The following is a 25,365-nucleotide window of genomic DNA, read 5'->3' as shown; positions in this document are numbered from 1 at the left end:
TTGCCAGATATTGTAGATGATTTTTTTTTTCTCCTCTGCGGCAGAATTGTTTGAATTCTTCTTCATTACATTGTCTATTCATGTAGCTTGTTTGATTTAGTGGTTAAAATCTGTTAAGCGGAAATAAATATATATTTAGAAACTTTGGGTAAGTAGTTTGTTTCAGAAATGATCATCAAATTACAACATAGATTATCAAATACTTTCAGCATGAAAAAAATGCGTATTGAAAAACCAAAACCAAAATAGTAATATCAATCATATCAAAACTAAATGAGTCGAATTCATTCAACATTATTTTGTGTTCATTTATATATAATATTACATCATATGTGTATATTTTTTTCTTAATTTAGATAATGACTTAAGATCATGCAGCCAAACCCATTAAAATTCATAAATAAATATACCAGTACCTATTACTGTGATGTCATTATCTCGTGACAAGTTTTGAAGAGTTGCTTTTGTTGAATCGATAAAATGGACGAAGTCATAAAGCAGGGCTGATGTACTCTTGATGGATGAGGTGATCGAGGTTTGAGAGGAAGTACAGATGTACTTCCTGCCATCCAACCACCATCTTTATTGTTTTAAGATATGTGTCATAAAAATATATACTTTTCCCGAATGATGCTCAACCTATTTTAAATTTTGCACTCAATGAACTTTCTATTTACGAAACAAAATGACGTACACTAAACAAATATTGTTTGTTATATAAGATACAAGGAGTGTAAGAAGTGCACTTAACTTATAAACTTATATTGATCTATTCAATAGCTAGAAAATGGGGGGGGGGGGGGAGGCAGTGCAAGGGAACCTTAATTTTTGTGTGAAATCAATAAAGGACTATATATGGTTTGGGCCTAAAATGGCCCCCTAAAATGTACATTGTCATTTTACTGTAATTCTTTGTTTTATTTGTACAAATATACATTTGAAGTTTTTTCATAATTTTCATTTTGATTTTAGTGCCCACAATTTAAAAATATGACATCATAAAGTTTACATTTACCTGCCATTTTCTCATTTTTAGCATAAAAAGGCTTGTTTTGAGGCAGTTTTTCTTTAAGGAAACATTGAGCAACTGCTTGAACAAACAAAATATTTTCACCAAAGATGTATCTGTCCAATACTTATAAGTGACAAGAAGTTCGTTCTTGTTCAAAGAGTCGCTCTATATTTCCCATATGAAAAAGGCAATTAAAAAAATGTCAGTTTTTTATTGATTTTGCTTAAATCAAAAATAGCGTCACTTCTGACGTCATATACTGCCAGTGAGTGCAGATAATTCAAATAAAGAGGTGAAAAACATATTTCATGTCAACTCTTTTATAAAATAACACAACAAATTAATGTACCTGAATCATTTTAAAAATAGCAAATTTTGGGGGCCAAATTTGACTAATATCGTACATAGTTCTTTGAATTTTTCAGAAGGGAGGGCCCAACCCCCTCTCTAGATCCGTGCATGCATATAGATGAGTTGTTTATGTAAATGGTAGGACCGCTAAATTGTCTGATATATATTCTGTATGACTTTAAACCCTGAAGTTAAACACCAACCAGTAATCAGTAATCAAAAACATTATGCTCCAAGTTTTTGGGGTATTAAATAAAAAAAAATTTTGTTTGAAAAAGAGGTGGTGGCGGCGGTAAGCTAGTTTAAATTACAGAAAATTGGAGTACTAATTAGTCCTACATATATGTACATGGTGCTCCTTGATGCTCAGAGTAAATAGAAAAGAGTAGCCATAAGTTAAGGTGCCTATGTCAGTGGACTCAAGATATCATGTAAAAATTGCTAGAAAAATTTATAAAACATTAAAATTAGATTTTTATTTTTTAATTATTTTTTTTGGGGGGGGGGGGGGGGAGGAGAGGGGGGTCTTATTCTAAGTGGACGAAAAAAAGATCTTGCAGTTTTATTATATCAATAGGAGTGTGCACCCCCAAAAAACAGAAGAGAGAGAGAGAGAGAGAGAGAGAGAGAGAGAGAGAGAGAGAGAGAGAGAGAGATGGTAGTATTTATACTTAAGGTGCCTGTGGTATTTACCAGTACATACTTCTTCATGAAATGAAATATCACTAAAGGAATATTTTAATATGCGGTTTTCAGACCTTAATTCAAGTAGGAATCATGCAATAACTGTTTAAGTTTATAAAAAAAATTAAGATTTAAAGAGATATAGGTAAAGGCCATATTATATTGATCGCAAGTCAAAATATTCTCCTGGTCACGTAGAATCGACCTTTGTCTTTGCAATCAGTTTGGGTACACAGCTAGAACTTAACAGCTTTCATGTTTGGCATATTTTCCAGATTAACTGGAGAGGATTATTTAAATTGATACACAAAAAATGAATTAATGTGTTTGTCTTCTCGTTAATCGTTTATCGCTGCCATAATTATAAGTTAATTTCTCCGAATGCTGGTTTCTTCTAATCCGTTCAGAAAGTTAATCTGTGTGAAACCGCTTGTAGGGAATTCTCAACTTGCTGATAGTGGGGGGAGAATGCATAAAAAAAATAGCATAACCCTTCAACCCCTCTATAGTAAGTAATAGACTGAGCCATCAAATTGATTTCAATTGGTGGACTGAACCAGTTTGAGAATGCTAAGGGAAGTGTTTTATATTGATTGAGTATTGAGTTCAAGAGTACAGTGTCTTTTTTCCCTTGAGCTTTATTCACAAAAGACTTGAGTAGTATTTTTACCTAGAGACTAGCTCATCAGTACCACTGACCATGGGTCAAAAGGACAAGTGTGAGGTAAGGCTTCTTGCATGCAGAATCTTTTTAAACAGTGGTTGTGTGTACATATTTATACACTTGTTGAGGCCAGATATTGGCAATGCTAAATATTCTGTTTATCTGTGTATCTTATACACACACACAACTAGCTGCATATCTTAATTTCTTTGAAATAGTGGAACTGTTGAACTTAAAAAAAAAACAACCTCTAACAACTTAGAAACATGTTGGACATTGATAATGGAATGTCATTGATTAAAGACACAGTAGCATGTGGCGGTGTAAAAGAACTGCCAATTGGAAGTTCATGGTTAGGGAAAAAAAAATCAATGCCATGTGCCATGGAAAACAATAGTTCTCCCTGCACCATCTCAAGCCCAGCTTATCAGTCTAATTATAGCTTGGAGGGATAAGGAGATAAGGACAGGCTGGAAAAGTGATAAATCTGATAATGGAGTTTATTATGCATGAATCAAGGAGGGGAAGGGGGGTGTTGGAATTTGATATCGAAATTTTTTTGTGTGATTTTATCTACAGATTGAAGGAATGTTTGATGATTCGATCATGCTAAATAAGTACTATGTAAAGTATAAGTATACATGCTTGAATCCATCAAAACAAAGACATCCATATATAAGTATTGTGGATATATGCTAGCTGAGCTTCTCTGAAAAGGATTACGCATAGACATGCAGGGTTGATGTGGAATTCCTTTATTTGGAGAGGAGTGTTGTTGACTTAATTTATTCAGAGATAATTAAATATTGAAGCCATTGTTGAGGAGGAATTATGTTCAGTACAATATGGTGCATGCTAACAGTTGCAGCCTTGGGAAACTCAATTTGCATAGCTCATGGGGGAGAGAGAGAGAGCTTTCTAGACCTTGGCCAATTACTGATGCATCAGCTTAAGGGGAAACCTTGCAACAGATGCATGATTTGATGATGTGAAATAGTAATTGACTTTACAGATCTAGTCTCTGTCTCTCTCTCTCTTTCACAGAGTTAGATTCCATTACATGCGGTATGATTCATCATTCCCTTTAAATTTTATGAAAAAGGGATGTAAAACAGCTATTAAGCCTGCTATGATTTGCATAATAAGACAGTTTTGCTATAGTTAGTATGCTGGACAGTAATGGGGGGGGGGGGGGGAGAGGTTGGGGGGGGGGGGGTGTTTTTTGGTCCTTTAAACATTACCTTATGCTATGTACCCTGGGCACCTCTGGAATGTTTTTATGAAGCAGCTGATATTGCCTGTAATATTTGTAAAAAGTGAGCAGCTTTTTTGTACACCAGGACAGGGGTGATTTTAACTGCCCTCCCCCCTTTTTTTTAAACATTTATGAGGAACCTCAGGTGCAATTTACCCTGGGCACCTCTGGAAGAGTGTTGCTGATATATGATTTTTTTTTTCTGAAACAGATAATATGGTGTATTTTCTTTGTATAATGAGCATTCTATCATTGTAAAATAGGATGGGGCTATTTTAACACCCCCCCACCCCCCCCATTGAACTTTAGGGACCTCAGTTGCAATGCACTCTCAACATCTCTGGAATGTCAGGGTATGATTTTTTTCAAAACAGCTGATAAAGCATGCCATATTTGTATAATGAGAGAGTTTTTGTTAATTATGAAGGGGGATCCCCCCCCCCCCCCCCCATTGAAACTTAAGGTACCTCAGGTGCAATGTACGCTGGACATCGCTGGAATGCTGCCCTCTGGATTTGATACCTGTGAACACAGAAATTATTTGCATGTTGCCTCAGGATTCCATTTACTTGGGTTCTGTATTGACACAAGTTTGTCAAATATTGTGAAACCACTGATTACTCACAAGCCCTAGCATTGGCTAACTTCCTGACCTAGGCAATTTCCTTCTACTTTTATCCTTGCATGTTTTCAATTTGCTATCAAGCTTATGAAAGTTTCAATTTCAAAACTTGCCTGGTGTTTCCTATACATTCATTAGAACAATACATCCGCCTTAAATTACCATATTTTGCTCTATATTGGAATGAGATGTGGAGTACAGATTAACATATATTTATAGTTTTTCATTTCCTTGTGCAATAGTTATAAAGCAAATGGGCACAAATTATCATCAAGTTTGTCACTCAAACATATATTCATGTCCCGCTTGTTTCTTTCCTCTGTTTGGAACCCTGCCCACACTTGATATAAAAAGAAACTTTTATACCGTTGCATTCATTAATCCCCCGTGGTGCTAACTGTCATAAAGAAGTAGAAAGGTAAAAGTCTGAATATAAACAGTAAGAACGTTTTTGTGGACCAATCGGGCTACAAAAAAAAAAAGCAGGATGAAAGGGTTTGAGAGAACTGACATATTAATCACCACACAAAGGAAACTGTTTTGGCAAGAAGTCCTCCCTAACGAGAACTCATGTGGAGAGTTTTTTGATCTCTGGGCCTACATTTTTAATTGTACCATTGAATAAAAGGTGTTTTGTATCAAACTCAGGAGTTCTTTGATTGATTGGCCCTGCAATATAGTCTGTACCATGTGTTTCTGGCAGACAGAAATCGGAGAGTAATGAAATATCCTTTGGTTTGACAGGCTTTATTACTGTATTGTATACAGCGAAAATCTTAACAGGGCACAAATCAAGGGGGCAGGGGTTAGTTTCAGTCAGAAGTTTTGTTTATCAATCTAGGGTTGAGGTTTACAGATAGTTCCAGTTTCTCTTACATCAGGCCAAGAGTTCGCTGACTTTCTCCACCTCAGCTTCTGTTTGATGTTAGTTTATCATTTGAACAGAATCTAAACTGAGATAATGATTTCTTTTTATCCTGATTTTAATGCGAAACCTTGTATCTTTCTTGTACTTTGAGTAATTGGATTCAAATTTTGGTGAATGACTAAAAACGACCAAGTTAATCATTGTTGGCATTAAAAAAACAGAAAAATTAAACCTGAAAATAATGCATGTGTATGGTATGTCCCTTTTTAAAAAAAGTTTTGTACATGTATAGGCAAAAGTTTCCTTCTGGATAATTCAAGTTATGTCACCACTGCAGCTGCATCCCTTTTCTACCATATCTTTTAAGCTGTTTAACATGTTTTATATTGTGGGGGTAAAAAGAAGTAACTGCCAAAAGGGAAGTTGGAAACATCGGTACCCAACACGCAACTCCAAATTACTCCATGTATACCAAAACTTCAGAAGTGCCTCAATTATAGAAGTGGGTGTTGTTTTGTGCATATATCCAATGTTTTTAAAAACAGCTATTATAGAATAGCTTTATTTGTTCCTGATTACAAAGACTTGAAATAAAGGCCTTATTCTAAGTGTTGTTGTGTACACATATCTCATATCTTTCGAGGGATGACCTGACAGATTTATTCTTTAAGCGGGGACAAGAATCTTCCTCTTTTATGTATCACAGTGAATTGAGACCCCATTCAGATGGTCATATTTTCTGTTGATGGCCGCTAGATTTGTGCAAAGTTTCTGCTTCAAAGGTGGAGACACAAGTCCGGTGGAGATTTGGTGAAGTGCACAAATCGGTCCAATTACCTGGCAAATGGACACACAGTCTAACCTAGGTAAGAGGCTATTTGTACATCTGTCAGTGTCACTGCCTGGCTGAGGAGAAAAGGACCCCTTGACACCCACACCAATTGTACTTGACCAACCTCCTTAGGTTTATTATTGGAGACAGAACAGAGTTGTACTTGTTTCATTGATGCAATGAAAATGAAATCGGAGACATGTTTCTGTTGCTGGAAATAGAAGAAGAAATAGGAGATGGAGAGAGTATGGGAATACTTGGTCAGGGCTGCATGATCATTTACCAGTTTGTAAATCAGAGATGGCCAGTAATGACCGATTTGCCGTATAATACAGAATTGATTTTAATCTTGACCACCAATCTGAACTAAAGTGATGGGCCATTAGTCGAGATCTAGGGGACCTTTTAACTGTTCCTGATACTGACTTGTATCCCTATACTCTTACCTTAATCATGCCCATTATGGGGAGAGTATTTAATCTCTCAGATCTTTGCAGATCAATGGTTATCATCATGCCTGGCCATATTTTGTCAATATACCTTGATCAGCTTGATATTACATGCAAGTACTTTCAAAGTATTTGGTTTATAGGGATGTCAGTGTATTTTTGATCTACACCACCTGTTCAGCCATTACTTACATATGATAAAGATCAGTTTATAGTTACATTTCTGCTGTAGTGTATAAGTTCTACATGTCTGCTACGAATCAGACAGTGTATTGATGTTAATGACACTCTGCAGGTACTTTGTCCCTGCAGTGATTGGTGCTAGGTCATCCTGACTCTGGTGTGCCTCGGCCCCCTCATGTTTTTGCCTTGTCATGTTTCTGATATAATAATCATGTCTCGTTACCTTGCTCTGTCCAATAAATTTGTCTTCTCGTTATGCATACACAAATAACCTTTGTGTTGCATACACATCGATGGGTCATCAAGACTTGGACAGTCTAAATGGCTGTATTGTTTTGGTTCTGTCAACTTATACTTGGATATGCCTAATTCTTATAAATATGTGGCAATTTCTGATTGCATGAGTGTGGTAATGTTATAAATAAAAATACGGTAACTAAAACCCAAAGTCATGAAAAGTCATGATCCTTTTGGTCAAAACAGTATAAAGTCTCATCTAAAATAATGCAACTTGAGCTACGCCTTTCACTAATACCAAGTGAAGGTCAACAATTATCAAGGGATACCTCCGCTATTATACTCCCTTATACAAAGCAGCTACTTGTTAGGAGAATGTAGAGCCACTTGAAAAGTTTCCGGACTGGTGAAATGACCTCATGCACCTATATTTCATGCACAAACATTTTACATACTGGGCACAAAAGTTGGATGATGGTGGTGGCTTTGTTGTAATACTTGCTGCAATCATGGAGTAAGAAGTTTATCACACTAAGTTATTTTGTGGTTTTTTGTTGTGCAGATTTTTGTTTTTCCTTTATGCTATACTGTATACACATTATTTTGCTTATTATTACGACAGACACTCACAAACTGTTAGTGTGGTTGATATACTCTCGGATTTACTTGTGCTTCTTTTTGGGGATCCGTTTTTTTCTTTCTGTACCGTAATGCTTGTTGCTTCATTATCCATTATTGTTGTTGTTTTTTTTTTTTAATATACTCTGTGCTTAATGTTTTTATTTTGATGCACGTTGATTTTGTATTTATATAGCAACACCTTCGTCAATTCGTTGAAGAGAACCATGAGTCTGGGACGTTTAAGTCGCAAACGCAATCGGGAAATTAATGTTGACAGCCAAAGCGAACTTTCTGAACAGAAAAGTAGTTTGTGAGTAGCTTATTTTTGCCTCCTTGGTTGCACAAATGGACTAGCTTTTCAAGTTTAGTTTGGCTGGCTTTAGTTATGTTGCATGCTAACTATTTAGACATGATCATCATAGCTCATAAAATAATAAAATTTCTACTAACTTATTGGTCAATTAATCCCCTTCATTTTACAAAAAAATCCTTTTTTGACTAAATAAGATCAGGAGGAAATGTTGAGAGAGTTCCAACTGAATTTTATAAATTAGAATTGGTGCTGCGTGGTACTTTGTACGATAAGTGTTAGAGATTAGATGAATATATTACAAAAAAAGGATAATATTACATAATATTCATAATTTTTTTTCCCATTTTCAGATTTTATAATAAGCTACATTAGAAAATGTAAATATAATGTATATATTTTTAGCGTGTGTAAATGTACCATTGTAACTCCAGAAAATCAACAAACATGGTATTTATGCCCATGCATCTTCTAATTTTTCATTCCTCTTGGTTTTGTTTTAAGTGTGTCATTATAATGCGTGCATCATACTTGCATGCGTTACATGTAATTGCTTCAAGACTGATATGTATATATATATGTAGTAGTTATAATGCATGCTTTATAGAGAACTCTGGATTTCCTAACTTAATGCTCGTAAACCGGTTTGCTTTATCAGGGGTGAGTAAACAAATGTGGTAAATTACGTTCTTTTCTCGGTTAAGTTGAGGTTTTTGTGTGTTAAGAACTGAAAGTGTCAATCATCATTTCCTACTTCCAATCTCTTTTTAGTGTCATCATTTCATGACCTTTTTCTGATTTCCGATGCATGTATTACCCAATAGTACCATTTTCTCCTTGTTTGGCCTTTAGTACTTCAGAAAGGCGTCACTGTTCTTCTCGGTGTGAACCACTTAAGTGTTAAGCGAGTTTCAGTGCACATTATTGATACATATTTTCCATGTGATTGCCGCTTAGCTCATCATCATCGTGCACTATCTGTTAATTCCTGTTTGTCTCTGCTCGCATATAAATTCTCTTCCTCTCAGTGTGTCGTAACATATTTTGTAAAGGATGACAGCATGAAGGGAACCATCATTGTTTTGATATATTCCTAATTTTTGGGGTGACTTTAATAGAGGAACAAAAGACATTATATTTTTAAACTGTTCTAAAGAAGCCATGCCAAATTCCTCCTTTAAGAGTGTAGTAAGGTACGTATTGATATATGTGTTGATAAACATTTTTTTTTTCAAGGAAAACTTAATTTTCTAGTTATATCTTTTAAATTCTGTTGCTCAGAATGTTTTTGATTACTAAAAAATCCTTAATTATCGCAATGTTGCAGAGAAATTGAGATTTTCTCCTAATTTTGAAATAGTCTCTCAAATATTTTATTGGTATTTTGCCCATTTTAATCTAATTATTATTGCTTCCCTTTCCAATTTAAACTTTTCAAATGGCCATATTCAAACAGTTTAGAGAAAAATAACAAGATGTTTTGATATACATTACAGTCAATGTATACAACTACTCGATTGACTCCGATAGATGTAAAAATACCTGTATTTTCCCATAGTTTGGTGGTCTAAGCTCTGTGTATTTCTGTGGTCACTAAGTGAACATAATCAGTTTGTATCAACAACTTTTCTAGTTCTGTTTAGAAAGTTAATTGAAAGCTTAACATGTGTTATTTTAGGGATACCTGGAAGTGTTAATTTGTTAGAATGCCCCAATGGTCATTAATTACAATGCTGAAATACTGCCCTAAGAAATGACACAATGAAAGAACTGACATATTGTACAATGGGGCTACATAATTCTGCAACACACTATTATAAACAGCAGCCTTATTTATTGACAAAGTTTAAAAGGTGTCAAGGCCATTACAGCTGGGCCGAGCTTGTCAGGTGTAGTTAGTGAATGAGTGGTCAGACGGAAGGTAAAGCGCCAGGTAGCTGGAGGTATAGAGGAAGGGCAGGTGTGCTCAGGTGTTAATAGGTTGATCAGTCATTTTTCTATAATCATGACCAACCGTCGTAAGAGCTTAGCAGAAAAAATGGACACTCTAGTGAGGAAAAGGAAAAACAAGTAAGAAAATTTGGGATTTGATGGCAGTTATTGTTCATTATGTACAATTTTTTGTTGTGAAGGGTTACTAGCTTTTGAATTGACAGTGGGTTCTGATTGGATGAGGCTGTGTATCACACTATGCAATGTCAGACAGGTGGTTGGGAGGGGGAAGGGGAGGGTTCAGTTTTCTTTCTCTGTCATCTCATTCTTTTTTTTTTTCTCCCAAGTTCTTTGGCGGAAGCTCCATTTCAGACAGATGTTCCCACTTCTGCCTGTACATAAATACAGATTCCCTCTGACATAATGATGCAACTTATTGCTTCCACCTTACTTGCAAGAAAAGAAAGTAAAAAAAAAGAGATACTTCTGCATTTACTATCATAAAAAAATGTTCTGATCTCAGCAAAGTCTGCATCTTGTAATGTAGCCACAATTAGGATGGGGCTGGCACCTTGGAAGAGATGATTTACTCTATTGAAGGGCAGGTGTAAACACACATCCACTGTGTTTATTTCTGGACAGGATGCTTAGTCTCTCTCTCTCTCTCATTGTGGGATGTAGCTATATAGTCATTATTATTCCTCAAAGGCAAGGCAGGCAACATCCCAAGAAAGCCATTGAACTTAAAGAATAGGATGCCTTCATTTTTTTTCCCAGACAGTGAAAATGTGTAACATTGTGTGATTTTCTTTTCTCACTGCTGGCAGTGAATCTTTGGAGATTTTTAAGGACAAAATAATGTGGAGGTAGGGATAATTACAATTACTCTTGAAGCATGCTTTTTTTTTCAAGCTTAACATTTCATTTATTTGTGAGAAAGTAGGTTTCTACTTAGAAAGCGCCCTTTACAAACTTTTTATCAGGTACTTGTGCTTGAATTGTTTAGTACATATAATCATGTGTTTATACATACACAGAGTACATCAAAGCAGTGAGTGGTCCTATAGATTGAGAGATGCTTTTCTAATTAGGTCATCGTGTCAGCCCGGTACACAGGAGATTTAAAAATGAATTGATCACACAAAAAAATAAATGACTAATAACACAGAAAATGCGATTAAAGTTACATCGATCTATTAAGCCTTTAAATACCCATGTCAATTTTAACTTATTTTATGGAAAAAGAGTGAAAACAAATCAAGACTTTAATTATCTTTCTCATTAATCTAAGAAAATATTGAAACAGCTTTGAGTAAATGAATATATATTTAAGGAGTAATTTTATTGATTTGCTACATTGTTTACTTAATTTGTCGTCATCTTAGTCATGCTGTATTGAGTTCATATGTCAAACTTTGTCTGTAAGGTATATTTGAGCCGTGAAATCGTGGTCTTTCTTGCGGGGCTCTTCTTCATGGTCCAGTAAACACAGTACTAGCGATGCACCAGGGGGTCAAACTTTCTATAATGGCGGTTACATATTTTCTTTATTTTGTGTATTAAATACTCCATGGTGGTCCTACAGGATTAGAGTATTATAATGTACATAAGCAGATTACGTTGTCATTCAGCAGTGTGGAGTGAACTGTCCATCTTACATAACCAAAGGACCTTAATTCAGGATGCAGTTTGTTGAATAAATATAGAGTGGTCAGCTTCCGAAGGAAAACTTTGACCACTATATGTTGATTGTTGACTTGCTTTAACAGTTGATTACAACAATGTTTGGAAATTATTATACCGGTAATTCTGTACGATGAATGTTTGTAATTCTCTTGCCTACACAGAGTTTCTTAAACGGTAAGAGCTATTTTCATTTTTAAAGCAATTTTTCACTCTTTTTTCATCATAAGGTTTTTAGCAGATAAATTTGCAATTTTATACAAAATGTTTTCTCCAAGAGCCATCAGCTGTTATATGGTAATTACAGGAATTTCTTAATTGTTTTTTGCACTTATGTTGATAATTTTTTAAGAAGTTTTTTGAAAAATTAGATGTTTCACATGTTGATTAATATCCATGGCCATGATTGTCTCACTCAGTGAATAATGTGAGAAAATGTGCCCCAAGTAATGACAAAACCTGACTTCCATTAATAAGCCTACCTTAGTATTAGTGGATTCTTTTCTTTGTGAACATGTCATGAATCTGCCATATTCTTGGCCTGGCTACGATATTTTATGCCAAAAACATAAAAGCTCTGAATGACAGAGTGTGCAATGACTAGAAAATACAAGGTTTTGAGGGAGAAGAGCAGATGTGTGTTGCAAGATCATCTAGTTTACTTCGGATCTTGTGTGTAGAACCATTCCGTTTCCCCTTCATTTTGTGTGTCATAATAATGATGGATTTTTAATTCAGTCTTTAATAGTTTTCCTGTTTGTGGACAGTTACAGTTTTCATGTACAGTAACTTTCAGTATAATACATCTTAATTGGTTTATGAATGTATCAAAATTTATCTGGAGTCATATGGCGCGGTGTCTAATATGTGAGACAGTTTGTATGAAGGACATACTGCTGTGTAAATTTATCTAAGATATGACATTGAGATCAGGTTTCGGATTTTAAACTATCAAGATTTGTTTCGTTTCTTCGAGGTGTTCGTATGGAATTTGAGCTGAGAGGAGATACATATTGAGAGCTCTACACCACGATTGTGATTTGTGTGTTCCGCATTTTTTTATATTTTGTCCTGTGAATAATGGATGTGTTATCCGTACTGTCTGGTCACTGATCCCAGTAACGTAGGCCAAAAATAAAAGAGATCAAACTGACTCATCTAGTCCTGTCTTCTATCATTAGTCCGTGCTTAGTGTAGATTGGACGTTCCATCGCAGTCCAGACCGATTTGTGAAATATTCTCCAAGCGAATCTCGTAACTGCTTTCATGGCTTTAGGGAACTTTTGTCTGTCTGATTCACAATGGGAGAGTCTGTGGCGTATAATGTAAGCTGGATTTCTGCCATGCTGAACGCTGATTTCTAAGTCATTCTTTTACTCTTAATTCACACATGATTTTTTTGTGTTAGTGTGAGTGTATTTACATGGAAGTGAAGTGTGTGTCGTAGTGTTCCTAGTATTAGCATTCAGTTGAGATAGCTCTCGTTGGTACATTTTTAATTGAGGAAGATCATAGTCTCCTGCACTCTTTTTCCTGTGATTTGAATGATTTTCAGTTTCATTCTGGCCATGATTATTATGCATGGTTAAAAGGTCGGAATACATAACTTTATTTGAAATCTCGTTGAAAGTGCTGTATATTTCCTCCTGCCCTGATGATCCAATGTTTATTATTTCGCACCAGTTCTAGTCTTGTATTGTGTTACATCAAGTGTCTTAATCAGAGGAAAGGATGGATTGAATTTATTGCCAGATGAAAAAAAAAAGTTTTTTTTTTTATCTGTATCAGTGGGAAAAGCTAGATAAGTCTGCCGCCAGCATCATAAAAACAGGGGGATTAACGGCCTGGGAAAAGATGGACCTTGTTAGGTGGAATTGAATGAAAGCAAGCCTCTTGTTCACAGTGTCACTAGCTCAGTGTTCACCTTTCCCCGTTATTAAATATTGATGGTAATTAGCTGTATTCTCCGGCACACCTACACCGTACCTACTAATATGCAAAGTCACATGGGTAAACAGTTGTGCTAATGACTCCGTTCCATCGTTAGTTGAAAAATCTCTTGATCTTATTGGCTACATGCAGTTAGAGCTCGAAAAAAATCTGAAGAAACTGAAAACAAAAAAAAAGACAATGATGTGGAACATGCAACATAGTTATTGATTTTGCATGCTGGGGAAAACCGCTAGTGAATGAGTTTTCTGATGGTTACAAGGATCTTGCATGAATATTCTTGGAGAGAACAACTGTGGATTACTGTGTAAACATCCATGTTCAAACATTGGAATCAGATTTTCCCATATTGCCTGTGTTTTTGTTATTGATTTTTGCCGAAGTTAATCTTAATTGACTATATGATAACAGAAGGCCAGAGTCAAGCATGGCCATTTTTCAGCGATTTTTGAGTGTTCCCGCAAATAGCAGCCCCAATCCCGACTCTTGGCGGGAGCGAAACAGCGAGAACTGGAGGGAGAGGGTGGACATTATTTTTGACGTGCTTGTATATCCTTTCAGGAACATCATTAATTCGCGGATTCGTTCCTCGAGATCCCATGAATCTCTGCTGACCAGTTCAGTGACCATGCATTCTATCGACCTGACTTCCCAGGACATAGATGTGAAGCCCCTACACAACAGTGTTCTGGGCAAGGAGCACTGCTTCCAAGTGGCCACCAGTCATGGAAGCAAATATATTTCCTGTCGGACATCCGAGGAAAGACAGAAATGGCTTGGAAGGTAAGAGAGTTTATATTTTGCATGTGTACATGGATGATGGGGGAGGGGGGGTTGATGACACATTGTCTCAAATTATATGATGTGGTGTAGGTTTGAACTATGCCAATATTGGATGAAGGGAATATGATAGGGTTGTGCGGGAAAGGAATTTGAATTAATCTGATAAAAAATATTTCAAAGGTGACACATAATTGGCATCGTGCAGTTTTCATGGCGATCACTATTTTTAATAAAGGTCACCTTGTGGGATGTAGGTAACCTTACTCGTGTACAGCGTATATTATTGCCCATGGTGCGAAATTCAAGACCCTTTCAAGGTCATAATTGCATACACTCAAATGATTCTCATTTCATACTTTTATTGACATTTTAACTATATATACCACTTGTAGCCATAAAAATCCATTCCTCCTTATCAATGTTTTAGAAATCAATTAATCCCATTACTGGAACTTACAAACAAGAATGAAAATGTTTCCCATTTCCATTAGCAAGTTTACAACCTTTAATGGATTAAGCTGGCCCGGCTGTCAAGTGGAACCTACTGACACTATTATTATGATAATGTTGGAAGTTCAATTAATTCATATCGCGCAATAGCACTCCTGTCGTTAATCAGTTCCTTCAGAACATTTAGGACACCTCAAAAACATCCTTTGATTCATTCACGGCAATTATATAAAAAGCCTCCTCCGTATTTCATTCGGAGTTTGGACAGTATCCGTGTGTCTTAAAGTTGAATCAAATGTACAACTTTTGACCGAGTGGTAGCTAGATGCTTTCATTTGATGGAGTAAAATTATGATGGTGTTTTACAGTTTGAGAAAAACAGTTCAGCCAAATCAAGAGAATATGCGGAGGACAGACAATTCTCTAAAGCTGTGGATTAAGGAGGCCAAAAATGTACCATGTAAAAAACGGTAAGTACATGTATTTATCATTTACACAGTGTCACAAAGTCATCCTAATGGCTGACCCCAAATGTTCGTTGTATTAAGCAGGAAATGTTTTTTTGATGTATTCATTTTTTTAATATGTACCGGTGGAAGAATGATACCTGGTATGTTAATATGAACTCCTAAAGAGATAATTTAAAGCAGATTGTAATAAGATGATGGAGATGAAAATGGATATGAACAGGCAACATTTAAGGAGGAAAAAGGAAACGTGTTGATCTATGATTACGCTGTGTGGAGGAAGACTTTGAAGGGAAAAAAAAAGATGGTGATACCGAAATAAAACTATTGGATTAATGAGTTTGTGAGACACCTGGTACAATTTCCTCTCGGAAAGTTGAGCCGTCAAAGATTATGGAGGATATATGTATTTAACGGCTTAAAAACCTTTCTATGGCTTTGTTGATGTTGAGACACTGAAACCTTTTAAAATTTATCATAACAATTACGCCCTCTCTCTCTCTCTCTCTCTCTCTCTCTCGCAATTTAGCTATAGATGTTAGGGCTTACTGCGGGGCATTTTGAGATGACAACCAGAGCTTAGAAATCATGACTCGTTTGATCTGTAAGGGTCTAATTGTTATCTTGTCCTAAAATATCTGGCAGAAACAATAGGTATTTAAAGGGAGAGGGAGAAAAAAAAAGTCATGTACGGTGAGTGAGTCACTCGATCGGTCTATAGAGGAAGTGGGTTCACCTGAGCAAATGTATTTTATCTAACATTGTTTACGTTAATTATTCATCAACAACAGTTATACTGTGCTACGGTAGGCTTAGCCGGTTCAGTTAGAGAGAGCTGTTTGTAACGTGTTTATCGTCAGTGTAGACAGGAAACTCAAAGAAGCTGGTGGTACTTGAAAAAACCTGTTGACCTCTTAAGTTAACATATATATGATGTATGGCAGATAATTATACAACTGATATAAGGGTCAATCAAGAAACTGATATAAGGGTCAATCAAGATTGGAAATTAAAGGCCATTATGAGAGAGAGAGAGAGAGAGAGAGATTGGCTTTGGACTGAGTTTTTAGATGTACCTAGATTTCTTGTGTTGAGAAGAGGAGAAACATAACATTTAGATAACAGAACAGAGAGAAAAAATCAAAGGTGTTGTTACAGACTGACTACTAGCCAGTAAAATGGATCCACATCTTCAAATTAAGAATACATGTACATAACTTGATTAAATGGCTTATAAGGCTACATTACTCCTTAATTAAAGCATGCTTTGTAATACACCATCAAAATTCTCATACATGTATTATGATTTTTCACGATGCTTTCAGTTGAATTTTTGTTTTCTTTAATTCTGCAGATATTACTGTGAGATTTGCCTTGATCAGACTCTATATGCACGCACATCAAGCAAGACAAAGTCAGACATGCTGTTCTGGGGTGAACATTTTGAATTCAAGTAAGGGAATATTGCAGACCCTTTACTTCGTCATGAAATATTTTGCCGTCACCCAGAGCAAATGCTTATTATTAGCAGCCATAAATTCAAATTGTGTTAGAAAAAACAAATTAATGGAAATTTTTTTCTCTTTGTCAGTAATTTGGACCCAGTGCAAATAGTGACCGTAAATTTATACAGAGAGGCAGACCTAAAGAAGAAGAAAAAGGACAAAAATACTAAAATAGGTATGATAAAGCGGCTTATAACAGGGCCAGAGGAGATATCTGTTGTCAGAATATGGATCTCTCTGATTAATCATCTAGGGTTATCTGGTACAAAAAAAACACTGGCAGGTGAAATTGACAAGAAAATGATAGTGTTCATGTTATTTTGAATTATAGTAACAAGTTCAAAAGGTTTAATAAAATTAAATATCAGTTTATTTAAAAATTGCTTGATATGAATTTTGAAAGAGATGGGGGGGTGGGGGGGATGAAATGTATAGTTTCAAATGTAAGAATGAATCGAGTCATGTGTTATCAGGGTATCTTAAGGAAAATTATTTTCTGAATTATTGCAGGATATATTAATATACCCGTAGAAGAAATAAATGGCCGACAGTTTGTCGAGAAGTGGTTCACTGCAAGTTCTGGAACGGTCGGCAAAACAGGAAAGGAGAGCAAGGGTGAACTTCCATTAGTCCGCCTCAGATTGCGATATCAGACAGTTCACATACTCCCGAAAGATTTATACCAAGATTTCACACAGGTACAGACAGGGCTGGTTGTCATTCGGTGTATGTACATTATCAAAGCATTTATCCATACGTACTACAATTCAGCCAGAGGCATAGATATATATGGTGATGTCAATTACATGTATTTTGCCAATTTGCAAGAAAAAAAACAGTTGTCAAAGTATTATAACAGCTGAGTTAAGTAGATTACAAAAGATAATCTTAATTGTTTCATAAATTTTCCAGTAAAAACATTATGAAGTTGTAAATGTTTCATAAAAAAATATTAAAATTTTGTTAAATGTAGTATTTGACGACGGACTACTATACGCTGTGCGAGGTCATGGAGAGTCTTGTGAGTGTACGAGACAAGGAGGACATTGCCTCCACGCTAGTCCACATCATGCAGAAGCTTGACAAAGCCAAGGAGTTCCTGACTGAAGTGATCATTGGAGAGGTGCTTAAACAAGGTATGCCGTGCCAGACTCCATTCTGTCGGGTAAATTATGGCAGCTTTACTCTCCCTACCACTCTAAAACTGAACAACTGAAACATGGAAAGTTGTTTGTTCTTGGAAATACATGTAGTTGCTGGAGCTTCAAATAAAAGCTAAAATGCACCGTGAGTTGGTGCTAATCTCTTTGGAGCCATAATTTGTCTGTAATTTGCAACGGCATTTCTAGATCTTTCTAAAATTGGAAACAATACACAAATATACTTTACAAATAAAGGATGGTCACCACGAAATACATACACGCACATTACTATAAAGAGATAATGTTTGAAGAAAAATGATGTAAATAGAGGATGAGCTGTGGCTAGTTCTATAACAAAGTTGTTGTTTCCTTTCTGAGGACGCTAACAAGGTTATAATGTGTCTATTGACAGATAATCAGCATTTAACGTTCAGAGGGAACAGTATTGGTACCAAGGCAATGGAAGCCTATATGAAATTAGTGGGAGAAAAGGTTGGTATTCAAAGTCAACAAAAAAAAAATGCATATGTGTAAAATAGCTGTCGGAAGAAAATTTCAATTAAGCCTTCTGTATACTGTAGTTCAATCTAATTACAAAACTTTGCCCCTTATCAGTACATATATTTTTAAATTAAAAAGAAAAGTACGTGTAAAGTTGATGTTAAGACACACAGTCTATTAATATTTGTTGGAAAAATTCATGACAGGTTTTACTTTGTGTAATTTATTTGTGCTCACAATGGTTATACTTGACTGAGATTAAAGTACAATGTTATGGTTTATTTATAGTATTTGAGAGATACTCTGGGGGACTTTGTCCTCACCATGGTTAATACTGAGGATGACTGTGAGGTGGACCCAGGGAAACTGACCAACCCCGCCAACATTGACAATCATCAACAGCTTTTGGACATGTACTGTAATATGGTGTGGACCAAAATCATTAGCTCTTCTTGCTATTTTCCAAGGTTTGCATCTGTTATTATTTTAAAAAAATGAAAATTACAGAGATTTCATTGCATGCTAAAAGTTGTATTCTTTGAAAGGATTAAAATATTCTTTCTATATTTATATATACTTGCAAATAACCAAGTTCTTTGATTATTTCAGTGAGTTGCGAGAAGTTTTTGCCAGCTTCCGATCAAGGTGCGACAACAATGGGAAAACAGAATGTGGAGATACTTTGATCTGCGGCTCCATATTCCTACGATTTCTCTGCCCCGCCATCTTATCACCTAGTCTCTTTAATCTCATCCAAGGTATGTTGCTCCCTTCTCCGCTTCTTAAGTTTTAAAGGAGCCATGGTTTTTAAAAATCTAATGTTCAGGGTGCAAAATGCTTGAAATAAACTGCATTGGAATAAAATGGCTGCAAATGTCAGAAGAAGTCTTTTTTTATGTAGAGAAAGTGGAGATTTTTTATGATGTCAGAAAGAAAAAAACCTCTGTATTAAATATAAATATTTGATTTTTCTCTAGAATTCCCTCCAGAAAAAGCTGCCAGAAATTTGACCCTCATTGCCAAAACCATCCAGACTCTTGCCAACAGTACCAAGTGAGTGCTTCCAGCCTTTCTGTCAAAACATAAAAAAAAGCAAGCAGACGTATTGGATCTCTCCTTTGTATAAATTTCTAATAAATCATTTTTTCACTTTTGTTTATGTTCGGCAGATTTGGTGGGAAAGAAGAGTACATGGAGTTCATGAATGATTTCATTGAGAAGCATGACGGGAGTATGAAAGATTTCCTGGATCAAATCTCGGTAAGTTTTCCCAATTAAAAAGATGTCCAATGTTTCCATGTCTTTAATGTTGAATTTTATATTTTCAATAAAATCTCTATTCTTTGATTTTTTAATCACAGATATGAGAAATATTTTATATACAGTAGATGCATTAATGTAGATCTTTCCCAATTTGCTTTTTTGCAAAAAACATCAGTTATTAAAATAAAGTTATTATAGCAGCGAATATTGTAGTTACGTATTATAACATTAATAACATGTAATTTGTTTACTGTAGGGTGATAGCAATGGTAACCATTTATTGGACTACGATGGTTATATAGATCTGGGCAAGGAGCTCTCTCTTCTTCATATTCTGCTCACAGAAAACTTGGAGAAGGCCAATCAAGTAAGACAGTGACCAAATTAACTTCTATTTCTCTTCAGTAGTGTCAATATGTAAAGCTTGATCCCTCGGATAAACTTTATCCTTTCATCAGTCAAATAAGTTATTTTTGTTTACTTTAAGGATGCCATAACATTTATCATTATGATCAATCAAAATATGTTGTGATTTTTGTTTTTTTTAAGGATGCGAAGATGAAACTTGGTCAATTACCCAGCATTCTTAGTAAGATCACCTCATCCATAGATGATCCTGAAGTCGGTAAAAGTGTTAAAGTGCCAAACAAGAGGAAATCTCAGATATATGACAATGTCAGTGGAAGCATTCAGACTGGCTCCTCCCCCACAGAAATTGTGCGCAACATGTTGCGTCAGTTCGGTGAAGATGATGACATCCCCGTCCTGGGAGCGCGACATTCGCGTCAGGGGAGTCACTTCAGCAGCGGGCAGAGCACGATGAGTGATTATAATGACAATGATGACGAGTATGTGATAATCAAGCGTGTGCACGGTCACACGGACAATGTGTCCAACGTCTCGGCCAACTCCCAGACGATCACCAGTCACCACAGTGTAAATCAGAAATGGAACGATATCGTGAACGCAGCTGAAGGGAGTTCAGGCGATTACATTGACCTCATGTCGCTCTTGAATGACGACTATCAAAACTCATCCATGGAGTTGGAGCATGATATCAACGGAAGTCAGATGTCGATTAGTCAGGTGTCCAATGTGACGTCTGGGTACCAGTCGTATGGCTACAGCCAATCAAGTTCTCCCGTCGATTCGTCCAATAATGTGGATGGAAGCACCAGACCTTCCCAATCCAACAGTCTTCAGCCACTGTCTTTCTCCAATCCCATGTACCGATACAAACACATGGCATCCTCATCCTACAGTAGTTCTAGTCAGTGTGTAACTCCCTCCCCTGGGACCCAGGGGTCGGCCAGCTCGGGGTCCCTAAGCAGTGAGGAGGATGCCAGTGTGGTTCGAAGTAGAAATCCCAAACCATGTCGTCCAAACGCGTGTGATAATCCCTGTGATCCGTTAAGGAACCTTGCACCCAAACTCTCGAGTTCCAGCAGCTCCGAATCTCTCAATGAAGTGGAGAGACACAGAATGTACTCAAATGGCAGAGACTCTTCTCACAAAAAAGAGCCTGACTTTCACAGTTCGTGTCCCTCTAATATGTTTGACGATTTACACAACAGCAATTATGAAAATACTCAAGGATACTCATTAAGTCGTGCCCCTACTCGCCCCAGTGAACTTTCTCATACAGGAAGCATGGACTTCTCACAGTTACGGCAATATAATCGCTACGGTGATGGTTTAAGGCGGACTGCCACCGACTCCGTCATCTCAAAGTCTTGCAGTTCTAGTCACAGTGACGGTCAAGGGTCGACGGAAGATAGTCCATCGCATCGCCGACTCTCTCCTCAAAACGCTGTTCATATGGGAATTCGTTCAGTGCAAAGAAAAATAAGTGAGCAAGAAAAAACAAAACAAGAGGTAAATCTGTCATAAGTTTTGTTAGGATTCAATGTATTCACATTCAGCTTGTATCAGCAAATGGCTCTATGTATTTTGTATTAATTTTTCAATTTTATATATTGAATGTTATGTATTTATTAAAAAATATATATATATACATGTAGAGATATTTTGAAAATCAATAACAAATGGCAAAATGAAACACTGTTTAAAGAGCAAAGAAGCTTGAACTTTGATTTAGGAGGAAGTTACCGCACATTTATAATTAGGATTTCACTTTTCACTATTTCCCATGGTTATTTGCACCAGCAAGGACATAAATTATCTAATTGTTCTGTGTGTTTGTTTCAGTACGAACAGGAAGTGACCTTGCTAAAACAGCAGTTGTACGAGGCCCAGCAGAGGTTACAGTTTGCGGAGGAAAAGCTGAACAAACACGAGGCCGATTCTCATGAAGTGATGGAGGATTGGCAGTTTCGATTGGAGGAGAGCGAAGAACGAATGCGTCGACAGCAAGCAGAAAAAGACGACCAAATGAAGAATATTATCACAAGGTTGGTTAATGGTGTGCCCCATTCCGATCTCAACTAACCGAGTCCGACGGCAGTAACAGCCTGGGTGTTGGTAACTAATTTTAGTCACGTTTAGTTATTCACATTTTTTTATCCGGCAATTCCACACTCTGAACACCCCATAATTGTAATAATCTCCTCTCTCTTTATTCTTTCATATCTTGGTGTAATTGAATCAGAGAAATTGGCATTTGTATAGAGATTCACAAAATTCTTCATTTACAATTTTATTCATTTAGTACATCTGTATTCAAAAACGTACATTGTAGAGTACATACAAATCAGTATGTCTGTTTTCAGCGCTTTGATTAAGGTAGAGCACAAAACATTAAAATAAAAACGGCTGTAGACAATTGACTGAAATGATTCATACAAAAGAGTTTGGAATTGTTGGGTTTTTCATATATCTCGTCGTGCTTGCATGAGCGCAGCTATCCCTCCCTAACTTCCTGTTGTTTTTCCTTTCTGTGACAATATTACAGGTCTCTATTTAAATCTTCCTTCCATTACACGCACATCCCTTGTAATCTCTCATCATCATCACCACACACATCACCAAAATAAAATAGCCTATCGTACTGTAGATCTGCATTCGAATTGAAACTTGTTAAACATCTACTGAACTGTACTTTATCAAAACTTTTGTCACGCACTGTAAAACTTTTTCTTTCATTCATTTTCCATCTAGCCCTTTCAACTGTAAAATAACAATTAAGTTTGTAGTTTAAGTTATTTCTGCCTCAATTAAACAAGTTTGGTGTTAACATCGTTGTTCTAATTGCATGGGAGGATATGTTTGATTTTTCAAAGATTAAGTATTCCCCAAATAGCAACTAAAAATAGCTTGAATATTATACAATTCCTGTTTTACGATGTGCTTTATATCAACAATGTTTATCCTTTGCATGAAAAAGCTTAAAGTTCTTGGCATGCCTTTTGCGTTTGCACGAGAGAGAAAAAAGTAAATAATGAGTCGATTTATATTAACTTGAAATATTGTATTGATTTGATAGAATTCAAAATGCTTTTTATAGGTTGATGAATGTTGAAGATGAGCTTCGCCATGACCAAGAAGAAATGCAGAGCATTGTGAAACAGAAGCAAAAGGTGATTGAAGCCCAGGAGAGGCGCATTAAAACTTTGGACAATGCAAATGCCAAACTGATGTCCGCTCTTCATCAGCTTCGAAGTGTCTCGCAGACCAATAACAATTCTATGTTGGGACCACTGCGATCAACCCTCATCTCGCCTGATGTGGCAGAGTTCAAAACGAGCTCCTGCTGAAAATTTCTGTGGCTTTAAAAAATTATGTTCAATCATGGTCGCTCCCATGTGATTACTTGTGATGTGCATTGGTGCTTTTGTGACTCGATGTGAATATTATGATTATTATTATTATTAATATGTGTTGAACAAATGGCATATAAGACAGAGAGTGTGTTGAATTGCTGTAGTTACATATAGTGCTCACTGTTTACAGGATTACAGTATTCCTGTAAATGCTGTTTACTGTAATATTCCTGTAAACATGATGATGATGAATCTAGCTGTGATGAGAAGTGAAAAAGGTTGTGTATTTTGGTGTATTTAGATATGGTCCAAGGGACATTACTCTAGTTTGTACAGAAATCCAAAAAAAATTATTTGTGCAATATATTTTGTGTGGAATATATTATTTCATACCAGTAGATTGTATGGATGTAATTTGTATGGTACGTATAGGAAAAAATATTGTGATGTGAATTAGTGCATAAGTATTTTTTTGTATAGATTAACACAAGTCAAAAATATTGCAATTTTGTGTTTGCCAAATGAAAAAATATATGCACTTGGAACTAGTTGCTTTAAATATATAGAGGCAGGGATAATTTAATTGGTGCAATGTTAATTTTCTTTTACAGTATTATTATTCAGTGGTGTAAACAAGAAGTTTTCATCAATATTGCAAAATATTCTGTTAAATATCTCCATGAAGTCAAGATTGTAATCGGTGATTAATAATTTTTTTTCACTGCCATTCTTTAATTTTAATGTTTTTTAAAATCAGCCTTAAAAAAAAATTGCCTGCAATTATATTTAGCTCTGTCCGAATATCATACATCATTGTTGACAGCTGATGTAGAGAATGTTATCACACGAATCGCAATTTCTCAAATTTGAAATATGAATTTTTTAAAGAAAATGTCTCTATCTTTAATGTCCAGTATGTATATCTGACTGGAAAAGGGACAAGCATTAGGAAGACAGTCAGAAATTATATGTTCCATTTCTTTTTTCTCAGTACAACAGAGTATTTAATATTGGAAAAAAAATACATTGGTTAGAAAAAAATATGAGATGTGGTAATACAACTGAACTCTGAAAAAGTAATAAAAGTATGAAAATTCTCTGTGCCTTTGTTATTCTGTGTAAAGAGATGAAGTTTCCTGGATATACATTGCGTAGCTAGGGTATAATACGGATATCTCGAAGTTTTTACCCAGTCCCAAGATACAGAAGTTTAACTATATTATTATACCGACAAGAATGTTAACTTGTTAAAACTAAAAAAAAGACTAATGGATCAAACTGAAGCATATACACATATTTTCACTACATTGCCTTTGAAATGTATCAGGATTCTCCAACTTTGCTAAGTGCAATGTTCCTCAAGCAACTTTGTTAATTAAGCTTGAATATCTCGAACATTGATACCTCAAAATACCATGGATATATATGCATTTGTTGACATGAGATGGAAGTCCTAAAACAACAGTTTCTTTATGAATTTATCCTCTATATCATAAATTTATGGATATCTGGAAGTGTTTTTTAGTCCAACCAAATCTGATAATAATCAAGGTTTGACAATTAAAAAAAAAAATAGAATCTTGAATACAGATCATGATAGCGTACAACTATATATAAGTAGACAACTTGGGAGTTTCGAAATTAAGTGAATTTAGGTTCTGTGATCCTCCGTGAGCTTTGAGTATTATTATGGTAAGAACCCTGTATTATACAAAATTAGAAGAACTTGTGTTAAATTCAATATTATTACTGATCTGAAGATGGTATCTTTCAAACTATGACCTAGCTACATTGAGATTCACAAAGAGCTTTATTTAGTCTCCAACTTTGGTTTGTGTATACATGTACGGAAGGTCCAGATTAAAGAAGGATGACTCTTCAT

At 35.8% G+C, this 25,365-nt stretch overlaps 1 protein-coding gene across 19 annotated transcripts in view; it reads left to right on the top strand.

Moving 5' to 3' along the window:
- Nucleotides 1–24,580, top strand: part of LOC105333703 (ras GTPase-activating protein nGAP) — a 58,946-nt gene extending 34,366 nt beyond the window's left edge. For 12 of the 19 annotated variants that reach the window (XM_011436799.4, XM_011436802.4, XM_011436801.4 and 9 more), the window contains 17 exons: nucleotides 7,972–8,088; nucleotides 8,494–8,538; nucleotides 14,215–14,436; nucleotides 15,255–15,356; nucleotides 16,708–16,806; nucleotides 16,945–17,033; nucleotides 17,369–17,556; nucleotides 17,832–17,994; nucleotides 18,413–18,492; nucleotides 18,790–18,968; nucleotides 19,111–19,259; nucleotides 19,479–19,554; nucleotides 19,671–19,761; nucleotides 20,021–20,131; nucleotides 20,314–21,639; nucleotides 21,973–22,175; nucleotides 23,228–24,580. In XM_011436799.4, coding sequence (XP_011435101.3) covers nucleotides 7,972–8,088; nucleotides 8,494–8,538; nucleotides 14,215–14,436; nucleotides 15,255–15,356; nucleotides 16,708–16,806; nucleotides 16,945–17,033; nucleotides 17,369–17,556; nucleotides 17,832–17,994; nucleotides 18,413–18,492; nucleotides 18,790–18,968; nucleotides 19,111–19,259; nucleotides 19,479–19,554; nucleotides 19,671–19,761; nucleotides 20,021–20,131; nucleotides 20,314–21,639; nucleotides 21,973–22,175; nucleotides 23,228–23,477 — 3,490 coding nt within the window. In that variant the 3' untranslated portion in view covers nucleotides 23,478–24,580. Of the gene's footprint in view, nucleotides 1–2,619; nucleotides 2,772–6,307; nucleotides 6,323–7,651; nucleotides 7,672–7,971; nucleotides 8,089–8,493; nucleotides 8,539–14,214; nucleotides 14,437–15,254; nucleotides 15,357–16,707; nucleotides 16,807–16,944; nucleotides 17,034–17,368; nucleotides 17,557–17,831; nucleotides 17,995–18,412; nucleotides 18,493–18,789; nucleotides 18,969–19,110; nucleotides 19,260–19,478; nucleotides 19,555–19,670; nucleotides 19,762–20,020; nucleotides 20,132–20,313; nucleotides 21,640–21,972; nucleotides 22,246–23,227 lie in introns of those variants that run through there. The other 7 variants (XM_011436803.4, XM_011436813.4, XM_011436817.4 and 4 more) reach the window with 6 other exon arrangements.
- The last annotated feature ends 785 nt before the right edge of the window (nucleotides 24,581–25,365 follow it).

This window comes from Magallana gigas, chromosome 2 (assembly GCF_963853765.1).
Source record: "Magallana gigas chromosome 2, xbMagGiga1.1, whole genome shotgun sequence".
Classification (NCBI taxonomy): Eukaryota; Metazoa; Mollusca; class Bivalvia; order Ostreida; family Ostreidae; genus Magallana; species Magallana gigas.
The sequence above is the reverse complement of the archived record's forward strand: the minus strand, read 5'-3'. Positions and strand labels throughout refer to the sequence as shown.